Source organism: Trachurus japonicus, chromosome 16 (genome assembly GCF_045865225.1).
Source record: "Trachurus japonicus isolate A0001 chromosome 16, Traja_1.0".
Lineage (NCBI taxonomy): Eukaryota > Metazoa > Chordata > Actinopteri > Carangiformes > Carangidae > Trachurus > Trachurus japonicus.
In genome coordinates this window covers 13,189,609-13,207,215 of record NC_140922.1, presented here as the reverse complement: position 1 = coordinate 13,207,215, position 17,607 = coordinate 13,189,609, and the positions used below count along the sequence as shown (strand labels likewise).

Genomic DNA, 17,607 nt, shown 5'->3' with positions numbered 1-17,607 from the left:
TCTGCTTTTTTTTTCCTTTTGTCCTGTCGTCCCTTTGACACTTATATACAGAAAAACACACGTTTCCACCTCAGGCAAACTGACACTAACCCATTTCTTTGCCCTCATGCAGAGAAGGCAGTTCCCGTTCCTCTCTACATGTGTTTGGTTTAGTTCAGTATTTGGTTTGGCATTTTTAAGGTTTGCTATTCAACTCTTTGTTTTTGGCTTTTTGTGTTTGTCTTTTTTCTGCCAAGACAGTCTGTTTCTTTATCTAATAAAAATCTGGAAGCTAAATTTTCACAGTATTTTTTCCAACCACCTGATAAAAATCTCTAGCACGACTACGAAAAAAATAAGGAGCTCTTGTAGTAAGTAAGCGAGTACGTTATCCCAAATGAGTAATAAGCACTAAAGTACAGTACATAAAACGGCATCAAGAGACACAGCAGAGATAAAACAATCAGAACCAACCAACAGAAAAATAAAAACAGATTTTTTTTTTTAGAAGATTTCAGTTCAGTGAGGTCATTTGCGTTTAGCTCCATCCAGGACCAGAGAGCTGAGCTGGAGAGGCAGAGGAGGGGAGGAATTGTCTGTCCTGCTTCTGCTCGCCTGTCTATCTGCCTGTCTTATTTATCTCTCTATCCATGCTACACAGTTTCAGAGTGGGGCGAATGCTGCAGCCCTAAAGCTAACAGACAGACAGGCAGACAGACAGACAGACAGAGCGATGCAACGCCCTCATCTCTTTGCACGCCTGCACTTTGTCCTCCTTCCCTCCTCCCTCCAGCCACATTTGGTTTGGGTTCTTTTTGGTTTGCTTCTGTCATTCCTTGGGTTGTGTTCGTGTATGTGTGTGTGCGTGTGTGTGTGTGTTTTTTTTGGTTTGGGTTTATTTTTGGTATCCTCTTACAAAAAGTGTGACACCTGCTCCCTCTCACTACAGTGTGTTCCTCCCTCGCCTGTCCCAGCGTTTACCCTTCTTTCTGGGGGTTCGGAGTAAAGGATCAGTTCCCTAAATAAAGCTTCCCCCGTGGGTTTTTTCGACGGGCCAGGTGGAGGGGATTACACCAGGGAGGGAGGTGGGGGGCTTCCAGTGGTAATGTCCTGTCCTCAGCCTCCCCACCGCACCCCACCCCCTCGGTGTCTTTATTGTGTTCGTATGTCTGGGCTGCGGCCCTTAAAGACGAGGCCGGCCTTGAGAATGCTTTGGTTTCTATTTGAGAATTAATGGCAGTCTGAGGTGGAAAATGACAGTGAAATGTGACTGATGGAGTGATGATGGAAACAGACAAATATCAGTAAACATGTCTAGACAGACAGGTGTTGAGGCGACTATGCTGATTGACGAGGCAGGAATGAGAGCCAGCTGTGACTAAACTTGGCTTTATTGACTTATTTAGCCTTCAGTCTCAATAGTTATTACTTCAAATCTCCAATCACAGCCCTATTTCATACTTTCAAAATGGTCGCCACTCTTAACAAACGTCATTTTCAGTGTGTGAAGTTTCCAGGGCATGTTCATTTAGCCATGGACTCATTGATAATGGGTTATCTTTAAGAGTTAAGAAAAAGAGTGGTCTGATTAAAAGCACAAAATGCCACATGTTTAGGTCTTAATAAATTCATTCACACCTTGAAATCAACTCGCAGAGTGCCAACTCCATTTAGGATCTACTGGCACTTGGTGAGGACTGAGACAAGCGTCTTTTCACCTACATCGTCTCTGTTCCTGCAGAACAGTCACATTCAAGACAAAATGCACGTCGATGACACAAATGTATACTATGAAGATAAAGATGATGACAATGATGATGATTTCAATCCCGCTCGGTAAAACCAAAAAAACAAAACCAAAAAAATGTTGTAACAATAAATAGGAGCTGGACTGTAAAATGGCACTAATAAATAATGATAATAAAAATAAAAGAAAACAATTTCCAACTGTACTTCACAAAGTGTAAAAAAATTGATACTGAATAACAAGACTCTGTGAGGAGAAATTGTAAATAAAAAAGGACAGAGGAAAGCTTTTCTATGCTCTCAGAACCAGAGGTAGGTAAAGAGACTAATGACGCATGAAGATACAGCAGTACTGGCAATCACAAGCTTTGACCTCATTGTCGGGCTTTTACAAAATGATCCAAAACATCTAGGATGAAAACCTATGAGAGACACATGAGCGGACACAGACAGGATGAGTGAATGGCAGGATGGGTTTGGCTCTTGATGTGCATGTGTGTGTGTTTGTGTGTAAGCAGTAGTAGCAGTAGCAGTAGAGTCCTGGTCCTGGATAGCTTCAGTATTTACACGTCCTTTGAATAAAGCTTTTCTCTCCGTATTTTTGGTATTTGGGATTTTGGTATGGTTGACGTTTTTTTTTTCTTTTTTTTGTCATTGTGTATTCCTCCTCCGCCTCCTCCTCAGGTAAATTTTTGGTTTAAACTTATCCTCCCTACTCCTCTTCCTTCAGACCCGCAGCTTTTCAAAATTATACTTAAAAAAAGAAAGAAAACGTAACCACAGTCCTCCTCTCCACTGTTGGTTTGTCCTTGCCGCCATTCCTTTGTCACAAAGTAAAGTTATCTTTTGTCATTTTTGGTTTATGCACTTCGACATGCATCTCTGCTGTCTCTTCGTTAAAGAGTCATTGGTTTGTTTTCCTTCAGAGAGAAAGAGTGGAGAGGTGCCATGTCGATATCACACGTTATTGACAAAAAGGTCCCACGTTGCCTCCTCTCCATCTGCTTTGATAGATAAAGATTTTTGGTTTCAATCTTCCCCTTTTCCCCCTTCTCCCCTCTTTCACTTCTTTCCCTCCCTCTCTCCTCTTTCATTCTGTGTATTTTTGGCATCGAAAGACTGGGAGAGACGGAGAGAGAGAGCCATTGCAAAAAAATAACGGAAGAAGAGCGCAAGAGAGAGAGAGAGAGAAAGAGATAGCTTTGGTGTGAAAGGCGAGGTTTTCGTTTCCTCCTTCCTCCTCCTCTCTGATTGGCCCTTGGCGTGGTCACTCAATCTTGGCCCCGCCCAGAGAGGGCGGGCTGTGTGCCATTTCGCTGGAGGAGCAGGAAGAGGCGGGGCTGGAGCAGGGGGAAGGGGAGCAGGGGGTGGGGCTGATGCTGCTGGCCGAGGGGAAGGGAGAGGGCTGGGAGGCTTTGGCTACGGCGGCGCTGAGCAGTCCAGCGCCGGGGTTCTGGCCCATGTGGAGGAGGGCGGGGTGGTTGAGGAAGAGGGAGGAGGCCAGGCTCCCTCCCTGGCCCCCAGAGGCCCCCAGCAACACCTTACTGGCTCCCTCAAGACTGGAAAGAGGCAGCTGGCCACCACTGGCTGCCAGGGCTGAGGGACAGAGGAGAGACAGAGAGAGGTTAAAGGAACAGTGACCATCAGATATAGAGGTTATAAGTCTTGTTGTAAACTTGTACGCTCTGCTTTAGTTTTTCAACTGACCGTTTTTTCAACATCTGTCATTAACAGATAATATTTAACACATTCAATGGGTTGTTTCTTTAGGAGTTAAGTGTTTTATTTGGGTCTAGTAACTTTCTGCCTCCCTCACACCACTCACATGTGCCATTTCAGTTCAGAGCCAAACCACAGAAAAGTGCCTGGACATGTTGCATTCAATAGAAATAGGTGGAGAGTTACCGTCACTGTTTACTTTACATGGAAAACCCAGGGAGTGGCCATAAAGCGCCAAAACAAATCTTATTCTGTCAGTAGTGATGTGTGTGCACCTGACTGGTGTTTTTTTCCCCCTGGGGGGAATCACTTGAATGGCAGTTGAGAAACTTTTCACTCTTCCACAGAAAGCCCAGAGTGACCCCCACCACATCTCCACACTGAGCCCGCCAACAGAGATTAAAAAAGAGACGTGGTAATAATTCAACATTGTCTAATATCTGTGGCAAGCTTATCTTGTGGAATCAGACACAGCACGGCAAAAGGTAAGCGGACATGAATGGGCTGTTGTTATGGAAACAAGGTTGATGACTGAGGCTGTTTTTCCCCCCCTTATAAACCCGCTTCAAACACAGCTTCTTCTTTCACTATGACAACAGTAAATGTGAATGCAACCTCATAATATTTGAGATTGCATAACAACAGCCAAAGAGATTTATTTTGGTTTTGTTAGGTGTGAATGGTCTCATGGTAACTTTTGGTAAAGAAATATAATGTGTGTCTCCTCTGAGATCGATCTTAGTGTGTGACTGCTGAGAAGCAGAGTTTCACATCAACATTAAACCATCAACATTTACTGTTGAAGGTTTGAATGTGTTATGATTGAAAATCCATGGTACATATATATATAAAACAGAAACAAACAAAAAAACCAAAAAAAAAAACCAAATCCCACAAAACAGCTTAATGAAACACAGAAGAACATGTCAAAATGTTTTTGGCACCTTTTTTGCCTTGGTACCACTTCACCATAAGACTACCTTTATAACGGATAAGCAAATTATTTGTAATGATAAACAAGTTATAAAACAGTTTTCATTCATTGATGCAGGCTCACTATTTGTCAAGCTAATGCTTACTCATTAAACCTTTACCATTATAACCAACTGGTAAAAGGTTCCATATAGTAATACCAGTAATAATAGTAATAAAAAAAAAAAGGATTTTAATTTCCGGAAAGTCCATGGCAATAGATTCACAGGTCAACAGATTAATGTCCCTGTCACACTTTAAATGAATCTGGTCATTTGATTAATAAGTACGGCACATTTTGATCTGCCAGTTTAAACTTTTGACCATTAAGCCTCTGATGGTGGTTAATTGCTAGTAACTTAACAAATAGGTCGTGTGAAAAGCAGACAGGTACAAATCTGGTTGATGGAGAAAACAAAACAATATATGGCTTAACAGTACAGACAAATGTGGGATCACTATTTAGCAACCAATATGTCGCTGTCATTGCCTTTATTTATTTTTTTTATCTATCATAACTTCTAAATGATTTATAAAGCCTTAACAAGCAAATTGATATATTAGAAACCATTAATAAAATAGTGTCATTGTAAGGCGGTTGCTGTTTTCTTATTTATTAAATAATCGTCACATTTGGCTGTTGATGAAATGAGGAGATGAAAGGTTAAAGATGAGTGAGACAGCACAGACACGCACACAAAAACAAAAACACAGCCCACACAGTAACATAACGTAACTCACACACAGACACTTGATGGGATGGATTCATGGATGTCAATGGCGACACAAGAGAAATAAAGTAGCACGTCTCTCTCGGCCTCGGCTGCTTCATACTGTGGATGAGCAAACACCCGCAGCTGTCTATTCATCTGTGTCTCCAGTCAGCACGATTTGATTCACCTGCCATGCGAAACTGTATTACTCACCATCACACTTCTCTTTTTCACACGTCTCCCTCTCTCTTTCCCTCCCCCCCCCCTCTCTCTCTCCCTCTCCCCCTCATCAACACAAAGAATGATCAAAAAACCAGCTCTGCTGACGGCGGTCAGGACTGTTGGGTGGTCACTTCTGTGGGATTGTGCACTTTTTTTTCTTCTGTTATCCTTGTAGCCACTGTTCTCAAGTGTAGGAAGGTGTGCGAGGGAGGGGGTTGGGGGGGTCTGTCACATACAGTGTGTAGCTGAGTGTAAGTGTTAATGTGTGTGTAGGAGTGTTTAACGTTTGTGCACCAGAGGAGGAAAATATCACCTGTGCACACAACTTAAAAAAAAACTCTTAGAGGTGTTTTTGTGTGTTTTGTATAGATTTTTCCGGAGGTGAAATTATAAAGAACACCTCCACTCACACCCCCACCCTCACCTCCACCCCCACCTAGAATCTCTGCATCATACTCTGTTTGCTGATAAAACCGTTTGCTTTTCAATGTCTCTCTCACACACACCTTGGATAGTGGCCAGGGGATTGTTACCGAGGAGGGCTTGGTTCATCCCTGTGTTAACTCCCATCACAGTGTTCCTGTTGTGTCACACACACGCACACACACACACACACACACACGCAGCACCATACATGTGCAAGCATATATACGAACACAGACAAGCAGAGGAGAAAAGGTGAGAAAAAAAGCAGGTTTGGCAGCAAAGACAAACAGAGGGCAAATTCAGCCCTGCACACAGAAACAGTAGTTTGCTGTACAGGTGTAAACTACATGAATAAAAAAGAAGTTAGACATGTGAAAACAAACAGATCACATCATTAACTCTGCATCAATAAAACAGGACAGAAATGATTCAACACTGGAGATCTGCATGTGTGTGTCTCTGTCGTATTCACCTCAAGTTTGCAGCAAAATCGGTGATGTAGTTAGACACGTCACCGTTCTTTTTACCCATACGCCATAAGCTGTGAACACAAGAACCACACACACAAACACACACAGGGTTAGAATACACTGCTGCACAGGGGAAGCAGTGGCACCCACTGGCATTGCTGGGATATCAGTGTGTGTGTGTGTGTGTGTGCACGTGTGTGTGTACACAAACAATTACTGTGTGTGTGTGAAGAGTAACAACGATTTACTTAACTACAAACTGCAGGTGAACCGAGCATGGTGCAGTGCAGTATAGATGGTGAAGTGTGTTTATGGAAATATGTGGTTGCGTGTGGTGGTACTGTGTGCAGTGTGTGTTAAAATATTTTGCCTACATTTATTCAGGTGTGGTAGCCACAGAGGATGACGATATTTTAAGAGAAAATGACTGTGATTCAGAATAAGAGCAAAAACTTAAAGGGCTAGTTCTCCTAAACCTTGGCTGTAAAGCCAGCAGATACAGTCGGTTTTGTAGGTTTGTAGGTTTTGCTTATGAAACTAGCCTTGGATAATTTAGAGAAGTTGTAATGGGGGCGATAGAGTACTGCAGAATTAAGGTCCCAACCCAGACATTAGCATCGTTTTTTAAGCATCTCTGGTTCGCTCCTGCTGAAGTCTATGAGCTTTTTAAATGTTTTTTTTGTTCTTGTTGAATATCCCAAATAAGGTTTGTGATTAACACAAGATCAAGACATTTTCATGTTTCATTCAAGGACATAATTCTTTAAGCTTTTACATGTCTTAAAAAAACTGGTTAGCAACAAGTGGCTAGACTGCAGAGGATGTCACAAAGCCAATCCACCATTTATATACACTCTTTTGCAAGAAAACTATTAACTTTGTAAAAGGAAAAGGCTTTTTGGAGAGAATGTATGTGTTCTAAATCAAAGTTTGAAATTAAGAAGGGGTGATGTTGAAGTCATACGTGTTCAGGTTCAGGCTCATAGCCTTGATAGACACTAGATTTTCTTATGGTTATTGGATTTAAGCCTCATAAATCATAACACTGGTGTTTATCTGTAAAGATTATCTTGCTGAACAAAATGTGTCAGTATCATAAATGTTTGTTTGACTCACATCTTATTTCTGCAGTAACCAAAACCCAGTAGAAAAATCCCTTAAGCTTTTTGCCAAAGTGATAAGGATGATGCTAACTTCCGGGTTTGCCTCAAGATACACATCATCCCTAACAGCACTCTATCATTTCATACGTAGAAAGCAGGTGAAGAGAGATGCTGCTCTTGAATTTTTCAAGTGTAACATTTCAAACGACACTATAAACTAAATTCAGCTCACATCCACTGTATCTGTACGGAGGAGAAGCCAGAAAACTGATGCTAGTAAAGAACTGCTTTGTATGACATGTTGCACTGACTACACTGGGAGGTTAGTGTGTTTATCGTTGCTCTGAATGGCCGTACTCTAAAGCAGAGTGCCCTTCTGAGAGCAGGCATGCGATAACGGCACACGTTTTTCAGACAATCTCTCCTGGAAGGCATTCGTAGTGTTGCGCTTGTTTGTTCACACAAACAGAGACAAAAATTCTTGTGTAAAGAGTAGAAAAAAATAGGACTTGAGGGAAAGTTCAAACGCAGCCAATTTTCTCTCCTCCAAACACGTGGCCAACAGCTGCAAGAAGTGGCCGTGAAGGTAAAAAAGTCATAGAAATTGTTGGATGTAGCGCAAAATGTTTACTGTTCTGAATGTTCATAGGAAGGAGGTTTCAAAAGCCGAATACCAGAATGAAAAGATTTCCCCATTGGTAAGTTTCTTTCTTCATAATTAGCGTAAATGGACATTGAATCTGCCCTCACCGCACCTGCTGTAAAGTAAGTCAGTGGACGTCTTACCCTGTGTTCAGATTGAGTGTGCTGTGGCTGGGGGTGGCTGGGCTAGCCGTGCTGCGGGGAGGAGGAGGAGGAGTCACCGGGGAGGGGGCGGAGCTGAGAGAGGGGTGGGTTGAGGTGAGGGAGGGGTGGGTGGAGGAGAGGCTGGAAGTCAGGGGGCAGACGGGGGACATGGTGGTCACTGTTGTGCTGCTGAGACTGGTAACGGCCTGCGACAGCTGGCTGGACATCTGGCAGAGAGACAGAGAGACAGGTTCAGGTGTTTGACACAGACTGGAGACGGTGGGTGATCAGGTGTATCAGGGACGTCGGGGTTGGATAGTTACCATGTGAGGGCTGTAGCAGGGCGGTTTGTGCGTCGGTGGGGCAGTGGGGGGCTGGCTGGGCAGGGGAGGGGTGGCACTGGAGGGATTGATGCGCTTCTCTTTCTGCCGGCGGTTGCAGAACCAGACCCGGATCACCTCCTTCTCCATGTTGAGCTGCTCGGCGATCAGCAGGATCTCCTCTGAGGTAGGCTTCTGGTTCTGCAGGAGGAGAGGGACACGGGAACTCAGGATTATTTCATCAGTGTTAAATTGAAGCTACCGTACATCGTTAAAAACATCAAAAACACCAAGACATAAATCGTAGTGACTCCATAAAAAACGTCGAGCACATCAATCTGCCCTGAAAATGGCTGTTTTGAAATCAATCAACTAAAGCCTCCGAGTTCATTTAAGAGTAAAGGTTTCTTTTTACATTCCTAATGAATTTAAACATGAAAAAATTTGATTATATGGTTAATTTTCTTACCGTCATGAATGCGCGTTCCAGGGCCACACGTACATTCGTCTCGATGCTGGTTCTCTTCTTTCTGCGGCGACCAGGCATCCCCTCGAAGCCCAGAGAGGGAGAGGACAGGGAGCTGGGGCTGGGCAGGGTGCTGTCTATGGACATGGTCTCTGAAGGAAGAAAACAAACAGAAACATACACACAAACACACACTGAATGTCAGACTAATTATGATTTCTATCTTCATATATTTAGATGCTGTAAACACGTAGAGTGGCGTTATTTCAACGGTAGCTTACCTGCATCATTGAGCCACTTCTCCAGCAGTGGCTTCAGCTTGCACATGTTCTTAAAGCTCAAATTGAGGGCTTCGAAGCGGGAGATGGTTGTCTGGCTGAAGTCGTTGCCGTACAGCTTCCCCATGGCCAAGCCTACGTCTCCCTGATAGGGCAGATGAAAGAAGGAAGTTGTGGACAAGTCCAAACACGTCTGTGAACAGGAAACATCCAGCACTGCTGTAACCTGCATGTTTCTCTCCGTACCTGTGTGAAGCCCAGTTTGATGCGTCTCTGTTTAAAAGTGCGGGCAAACTGTTCCAGCTCCTCCAGGTCACTGGGCTCCTCAGGGTGAGGGGTCACTGAGGGCATCGTGGTCACGCCTCCGCTCACATCCATACTCTTATCTCTCTGCAGCAGGTGCAACGTCAGAAGAATGAAAGTGAGAGTGAGAGAGAAAGAGTGTGAGAGGAAGAAGTTTGTTTATGACGGGTGTCAGGACTGGGCTGTCCTTTTCCACTGACTAAAGCTTGAGAGTTTCCTCATACCTGTGCTTGGAGCCCCATTCTAGTCTGAGCAGACAGCAGGCTCCCTTGGTTTTGCTGAGGTAGCGGAATAAGATTTGGTGTCGATAGGAGTCCTGAGAGGCAAAAAAAAGAACATTATCAGCGGTTCTTATGACAAAAACAATTTTTAGTATGTTTACAGACATTGTCATGGTGTGATGGGAGAGGGGTCCCACCTTGCTGAGCCTGCTGTGGCTGTTGGAGGAGGAACTGGGCAGGAGATGGGAGCGAGTGGCCGGGCACCAGCACTAACTGTTGAAGCTGCAGCAACTGCTGGATGTCCTGTGTAGTCAAGAGAGAATGCATGAGTTCATAAATGCTTAATATGAAAAGACAGAGGGCCCCGTGACACAAAGTGTGTTAGTATGTTATCTACCGCCGAGGAGAGGAGAAGGCTTGGATGTACAGAAACCATAGAGCTGAGAGGAAAAACTTTGTTATCGAATAACACGAAGAAAAGAAAGGGAAAATGTGTGTCTTCATGTAAGGTGGAAACTGTGAATCAGAAAACATACGACACACATGCAACAACAGTTGTTCCGTGGCTCGATACTGTTTCCTACATCAACCTGCTCAACAGGGAGGTGGCTTCGATCGGCAGTCAGTACCTGGGCGGTCAGTTGGATTGGCTGGGACAGGGTAAGCTGGGGTGGAGGAGGTGGGACAGGGACACTTTGGGCTGTCTGTTCCTGTGTGCTCTGTCCCTGTCCCTGGGACTGCGACTGAGCCTGCTGACCCGTCTGTCCTGCCTGCTGCTGCTGCTGCTGCTGCTGCTGGGCTTGCTGATTTGCTGCTGCGGCTGCCTGAGCTTGCTGATTGGCTTGGACGGCTGCGTGGGCAGCGTGAGCGGCATGGGCTGCATTGGACTGCTGCACAGCTGCAGCCAGGAGCTGCGCCTGAGCCTGCTGCAGCAACAGCTGCTGCTGCGCTGGCAACAGAGCTGTCAACTGGCGAGGAGAAGGATAGGAGAGGAGTGGAGAGGAGAGGAGAGGAGAGGAGAGGAGAGGAGAGGAGAGCAGAGGAGAGGAGAGGAGAGGAGAGGAGAGGAGAGGAGAGGAGGAGAGGAGAGGAGAAAATGGAAATATAAGGGAGAAGGGAGAAAAGAAATGGGCAGGAGAAGACAAGAAAGGAAACAAAGTGTTCAAAAAGAAGCACAAGAGAAGCAAGCAAGGTAAAAGCAAAGCAAAATGTGTGTGTGTGTGTGTGTGTGTCTGTACATGTAATAAGTCCGTCTTACCCCTGCTAGTTGGGAGCCGGTCAGCATGAGCTGTGTATGTTGCAGAGCTGTCTGTGAGGGGGTCGGGCCGTGAGAGGGAGGAAGGGCCGGGGACATCTCACCACACTCCTCCATCTTATTCTGGAGAAACAGGAACAAAAAAGTCGAGGAATATTGATTTAAATAAACATACATACAGTATATTCAAAACATTTCTGTTACTCTCCTGCTCATTTACTCTCCTTTTTCAATGTAATGAATAATAAAATTGCACAAAGCGTACCTGAACTAAATGAAGAAACAATATCAAACATGAACTGGTCAAAAAGGCCAATTAGAAGCATACAGCAACAAGTATATTGTCTTACCTGAGTGGTTAAGGTCATGATAGGCAGTGTTGGTTGTTCTAAGTTTATGTGAAATTACAAATAAGGCTCATAAGCTGATCAGAGAAGTGTCTCAGAACATCTAGTCTACTACTACTACTCTCTCTTTTCCCTGCGTAAACGTATGACCTTATTTTCCCAGGATCAGGCATGTTTGAACTAGCGGTGGTGGTGGTGGGGAGTCCTCCAGCTTACTGATTTACATATCTCCCGTGGTATGCAAATGAGGAGGATTTCACTGTTTGGTGTGTTGTAGCATTATAGATTTATTTCAGGGGAGAGTGCCATCATACTCTCTGCTCTTTGTGAGTCTGTTTACATTGGAGACCGAGCGAAGAGTCGACACATTATGAACCTCAACGTCGAACGCGACAAAAGAGCAATTCAGTGCACAGAAATGAACACAAAGCTGAGGCAGCTATACTGTCAAGGAACCCTATTGTGTGATGTTAAGATACAAAAGATGCACAAACATGGGCCTAGACATGCACAGGCAGTTCAGTATAAAGAAACACACACACACACACGCACACACACACACACACACACACACACACACACTCACCTTGCTGCTGCTCAGGGTTGGTGACAGTGGAAAGGGATTGACTTTCATTGACTGAGTCATAGAAGAGAAGAAACAGACATAACTTCATATTAGAAATCACTGCCTAAAAAACTTCAAATGCTTTCTGTTTTATTGTCTAATTAGAACAGATTTTTTTTGTTAATACAATTTTATTTGATTTTTTGATTAACTGATTTTTTCCCCACTGTTTCAACTGTTCAGATTTTCTTTCTCTGTTATGTATCACAGCAAACTGAGTTATCTTTGGATTTTTTCTTTCGACTGTTTATCAAACAGAGACAAGCTGTTTGAAGATGTCACCGTGTCATCTGAGAAATTAATAGATTTTCACAGTTTCATTAAATTCTGAAATCAACCAATTTATAAAATGTTATTTGAATGCCACTTCTCATATCACTTGTCAAAGTGTTTCATAAATAAAAAACGGACAAAAGGACAAGTCAAAAAGGAAAGCTGGCAATGAGAGAGACACTATCTAAGCTATATACAAAAAAACAAAAAAATATATAAGACAACTAATAAAATGATAGATAATAAAAAGAATAAAACACAATTTGCAGTCGTGAACCGTAGATAAAACGTAATAATCAGAGGATTCAGATGTACCTGGTGATTTGATTCAGGTCCATTCCGCTCAGAATCTGTGTGGGAGTGAAAGGAAAAAGTGAGAAATCAATTGTGTCTTCGAGCGCCAATGCGACATACGGCGTCAGGCACGGATACCCTTTTATATTAAATATATTTGAACCCAACATGTGGATGTTTTTTGCATCTTACCTGTGCCCTCCAGTGGTGAGTCAGCCCCTACTTTCTCAACCTCTACTGGCTTTGACATCCTGATATCTGAAACAGGAAGATACACAGATAAACAACAGTAAGTCAGGCTGACTTTGAATTCTGTGTCAAGACAGAGACAAGAAGCAGCAGACGGAAGCAGAACAAGACATTTATGAAACAGATGATCAGAATCTGCATGACTTGGGAGGGAAAGAGGATGCCCAGGGTGTTAGATAGGTTGGGGTTGAGTGTTTTCAGGTCACAGAGCGGGCCTACACACTGTACGGCGTAGTTGAATTATTCACAGTTTGCTCACAGCCCACAATCATTCACTCTTTCCAATTAGTGGTTGAGCATAGAGTAGGCTGACCCACGGTGTTTGCTTGTTCTAAATTTAACTCAAGGTGTTTACGTGGGAGGTCTGTCTCATGTTGTGTGTCATTCATCACAGCGACCACATCACTTCCTGGTTGAATGGGACAGTCCCCCACACAAAGAAAGTGAGTCTTAAACTATTTATGAAAGACAATGAATGGAGATTTTTTTTGGCAGAAAGGGGTGTAAAGGGTGTAGGAAAGATGGGAATGAGAAAACTTTGAAAGGGTTTGGACAGAGTGCTTGTGTGTGTGTGGGTTGTGCACATTTCTACATGATTGTGTCTGTGTGTAATAGTAGTTTTGTTTTTGTTAATCATACACCAATATTATCTCAATATAAAAGCCTTTTAATTCGGCTGAAACCACAAACTGTAAAACAACTTTTTTGCTGCCCCCCTTTTCTTTTCTGTTTTTTTCTCTCTCTCTCTCTCTGACAAGCATGCACGCACACACACACAGAAACACACACAGCTACTTCCCTTTTGTGAAAACATGCAAATCTGCCCAACGACCAACTAATTATATCTGCCACCTGCATAATAACCTCTCAGTCTCCCTCCTCCTTTTCCTCTCTCCTCTTTCACCCCCCCCTCTCCCCTTTGTTTGTCCTTTCTTCATCCTGTTGTTTCTCATGTTTAAGATGAGACAGCGCTGACGTGACCTCAGATGGTAATTTTGCCATCACTGTTGTGCTGTGCTTTTATCAATATAACACCTAAAATAAAGAAAATACCCTTATTTGACCTTCTGCAATGCCAGCAACAAAGTGGTCAAACATGGTTTCCACCATTGGGGGGCAGCAGTGGTGCACGGAGAGGGTTACAAACCTGTTCCACTGGCCAGTACTGATCTAAAGCCAGTTCAAAAGTCCAGTCTGACCTTATAAAGACTTAAGAGTGCACAGATGAAATGTGCCACTCCCTGATGAAAGATGCAGAAACACATTTGTTTCAGTGAAACAGATGTGAGAACAGCTGAGTCGGGTACATGCAGTGTCTTTAGGGAAAGGGGGAAGTGGTGATCATCTCGAAAACCTCCAATCTGTCGCTAAACCAGTTATAACCGTGGGTAAGGGCGCACACACACACACACACACACACACACACACACACACTGACCACAGGATTTCCCTCAAATAAATGGACATCTGCAAAAAAAAAAAAAAAAAAAAATCTAAATTAGTATGTGGATGCAAATATCTGATTGATCTATTACTGGGGCCACTTTGTGGATATTCTAGCATCACTTCCAGCTCCTGCTTTGGCACAATGTGGAACAGCTAAAAGTAAAACCAAAGAACTGCCCGACGTTGCTCAATTTCTGGAGAAAAAACACAGAATCTGCACCAACATGCAACATCTTCCCCTCAAAAATGCCCATGTTTAAAACAGTCCAAATCTAACACCTCACAATGCGCAACAGAGTAAATAACACACTGTCAGCGTCACTTCTCTTACACTGGACTGTCTCGTGCTCAGCAGGTGAAGTGAACAACACCAAAAACCAAATCCACCTTGTATAAAAATGACTGTTGAGCACCTGAAGCTGAAGTTTTCTGGTGCTGTACTGCCTGATTGTAGGGAAGGTGTGATTTGATTCATGGTTCAAAATGGCCTACAGACAGTAGCATGGTGGATAATGTGGTCAGTAATACAGTGGTGGGACAGTATATCAAGTTGCTGTGTCTTTTTCTCACTTCCCCTCCCGACTTCCCCTTGTACCGGGTTGAACGCAGAGTGCTAAACCCAACACTTACTGTCAGTGAGGCTATTAATATTAGCTTGCTCTCTCTCACTCTCTCTTGCTTTCTTTCACTCTATCTTCTACAAACTCCCTCTCTTTTAACACACGTTGCTGCACACACACACACGCACACACACACGCACAACTAATTTTACTTTACACAGCAGAGCAAAGTTACATGCTATATATATATATGCTATTTTTTTTTCATAATTAAGGTCAAGTTATGATTGAATAAAATTGCGAATAAGAGGCTTTATTTTTTTGTATTTTCACAGCGGATATGACTTGTATTTACAGGCATGTTCAGAAACTTTTTTTTAACAAGTACAAAGTTTAATTACTATGTCTCTTTCATCCATCATTAAGCTGTTAAAGCGTATGCTAATCTTACAGCAAAGCCCAGGGATTATCTTTTAGCCAGCGAGAGCAGTTTGCTACACTGTGCTCACTGTATCTTAAACAGCCCAAATTTAATGCTGTATAATCCTGTGTCATGAATAAATGATGCAACAGAAAGGAACAAGGAACAACAGTGTCTGTGCTCAGTCTGGACTGTTTCTGTTATTCTCCTCTGGGTATTTTGGCTTAGATGAAACTCCAATGCAACCAAGCTGAACACCCTCCCCTCTACCCCAGCAGCATCAACCCCTCACCCCACTTCCTGATTCAGGACACAACTTCAGCACCAAGGGGGGTGTCTGGGAACCGGACCCATCACACCAGCTAACTACGGATCTTAAAAAACCAAGCTGCGCTGACGGGTGCTTGATTTTGATTGTAAAAACATTTTCCATTTGCGTCAGAGTGTTGACTATCCAGCTGTTGCTTTTGCTCATCTCTGTGGAAACGAAGCTGAAGTCTGAATTTTAAAATATAAGAAGGAGCTGCACAAAAATATAAAAAAGGAATCTGTAGGTAAAGACAGGGTTTAAGAAGAAAATTTAGGAACTGAAAAGGAAAATCTATAAATGAATTGAGAAGCTAAAGAAAACCTGATCAGTCACAAAAGCAGCAGATTGACCATCAAGGTTGCGGCATCTCATTACAGTCATTACTGCTGTGACTGAGGCTTATTTTACCAAATGCCAGTGTTTGTGTGTCACTTTTGTCTATTACACACCTAACCTAAAGTATTAGCTCGTCTAATACTTCATGAATAAAAACAGCTGCTGCTGGAATAGAGATGTAACTGTGACCCAAGAAATTTTAAAGACAACACCTACAGAAACTAAATGATATGATAAAACACAAATTTCTCAAACATTGGCCTGTGCCAGTGATAGCCTTTCTAATGTATACCTTTCTGAACTTTATGCAGAATGATGTTAATTTTTCAGTGTTACGTATTTTTTTTCTCTTGTTGCACTTTGAGCTGATGAGCCTACGATAATTGTGCCATTGCCACTCTGTAAGGCCTCCTTTTAATTTTCCTAATTTATTATCTTTTATTTGAGTCATATATTGGCAAAACTTATTATCTGATCATTTCATTTTAACTGACGGCAGAATTTCAAAATTATTTTTTGAAAATGCCCGATTTTTTTGAAAGCATTATTATTTGTTACAATATTTCGGACAATTTTCTTTTACATTAACCCTTTAAACGGCTAGACTTCATTTGAATTGCAGAGTAATGCCCTGTGGTGTGTATCTTCTCTGCTGCAGTTTGTGATCTGGATGTGTCACTCTGGTCAGAGGATCTCAGAGAAGGTCACAGCAGTAGCATCGTGTTAAGAAATGACTTGCTGGTTTTAAACCATGAATCATTTGTCGATAAACACTACAGAAACATGTCATTTTCTTTTAGAAATTAATTTAAGACAGCCAAGACTGAGAAATACGAGCTAATTGACATTTTAAAGACTGATTTCTGATAACTTGGTGAGTCAGCTAACAGTGCTGCGTGCTTTTCTCTGCAACTTGTCGTCGGTCAGCTGAGATTGTGTCTGCTGCATCTCCCAGCCTGAGCTGACGACCAAAACAAGGATGAGGGGCTTCTGCTTTGTTTTCTTATTATATTTGATAGCACCAAAAATATCAGTTATATTAGACATTTCTTTAAAAAAATATATCTTTGTACCTACTTTGAAATGTACTTTGAATTTTTACAGTGAAATTTAAATTCAAAAATTTACAAAGCAAGAATCATAGCAACACCCACACCTCCAACACACACACACACACATGCAGAAAGTTTTCACCAGTTGCACGGGAAGAATTTTATCAGCTCCATATCTGTAAACTGAGCATTAATGTATTGGTGCCACAGTGCTTGTCACTAAAAAAGGAAAGATATTGTTTACTGACAAGAGAAAAATAATCACGACATAGAAAAACACCGGCGAGGCACGCAAGTTGCAACACTGATTTATCCTCACCGGTCTGTTTCAAAAGACATTTCAGAAACTTTTTTTTCCACCGTATCTTCTTGAGCTTTTTTAGCATTCAGTATAAACACACACTCACACACACACGCATGCTATGGGCTGCCGAGGTGTCTGACCTTTCCCTCTGGCTGCGACAGGCGTCCACCCATCCATCCATCATCCCTCCATCCATCCCCATCTTTCTCTTCGTACCACCTCTCGCTCTTTGATGTTCTCTAATTAGCTGAGCTTCTTAGACCCAGTGGCATTAATCAACAACATAGACACAGTTCTCTTCCCCTCTCTCTCTCTTTCACAAACTCATGCACATACACACAAACACACCACACACACACACACACACACACACACACACACACACGTACGTAGACAAACACAGTTCCCTCT

The 17,607-nt window shown here is 42.8% G+C and overlaps 1 protein-coding gene across 4 annotated transcripts in view; it reads right to left on the bottom strand.

Annotated features, from left to right (window-relative positions):
• Positions 1-2,222: 2,222 nt before the first annotated feature.
• pou2f2b (POU class 2 homeobox 2b) overlaps positions 2,223-17,607 on the bottom strand; it is a 39,336-nt gene continuing 23,951 nt past the window's right edge. For 2 of the 4 annotated variants that reach the window (XM_085801652.1, XM_085801655.1), the window contains exons 2-15: positions 12,711-12,776; positions 12,540-12,574; positions 11,913-11,963; positions 10,983-11,102; positions 10,354-10,692; positions 9,922-10,027; positions 9,728-9,819; positions 9,447-9,590; positions 9,204-9,345; positions 8,926-9,074; positions 8,460-8,657; positions 8,137-8,363; positions 6,250-6,318; positions 2,223-3,321 (exon numbers count right to left, since the gene is read on the bottom strand). In XM_085801652.1, the coding sequence (XP_085657778.1) occupies positions 3,279-3,321; positions 6,250-6,318; positions 8,137-8,363; positions 8,460-8,657; positions 8,926-9,074; positions 9,204-9,345; positions 9,447-9,590; positions 9,728-9,819; positions 9,922-10,027; positions 10,354-10,692; positions 10,983-11,102; positions 11,913-11,963; positions 12,540-12,574; positions 12,711-12,776 (1,781 nt within the window). In that variant the 3' untranslated portion in view covers positions 2,223-3,278. Of the gene's footprint in view, positions 3,322-5,857; positions 5,932-6,249; positions 6,319-8,136; positions 8,364-8,459; positions 8,658-8,925; positions 9,075-9,203; positions 9,346-9,446; positions 9,591-9,727; positions 9,820-9,921; positions 10,028-10,353; positions 10,693-10,982; positions 11,103-11,912; positions 11,964-12,539; positions 12,575-12,710; positions 12,777-17,607 lie in introns of all 4 variants that reach the window. The other 2 variants (XM_085801651.1, XM_085801654.1) reach the window with 2 other exon arrangements.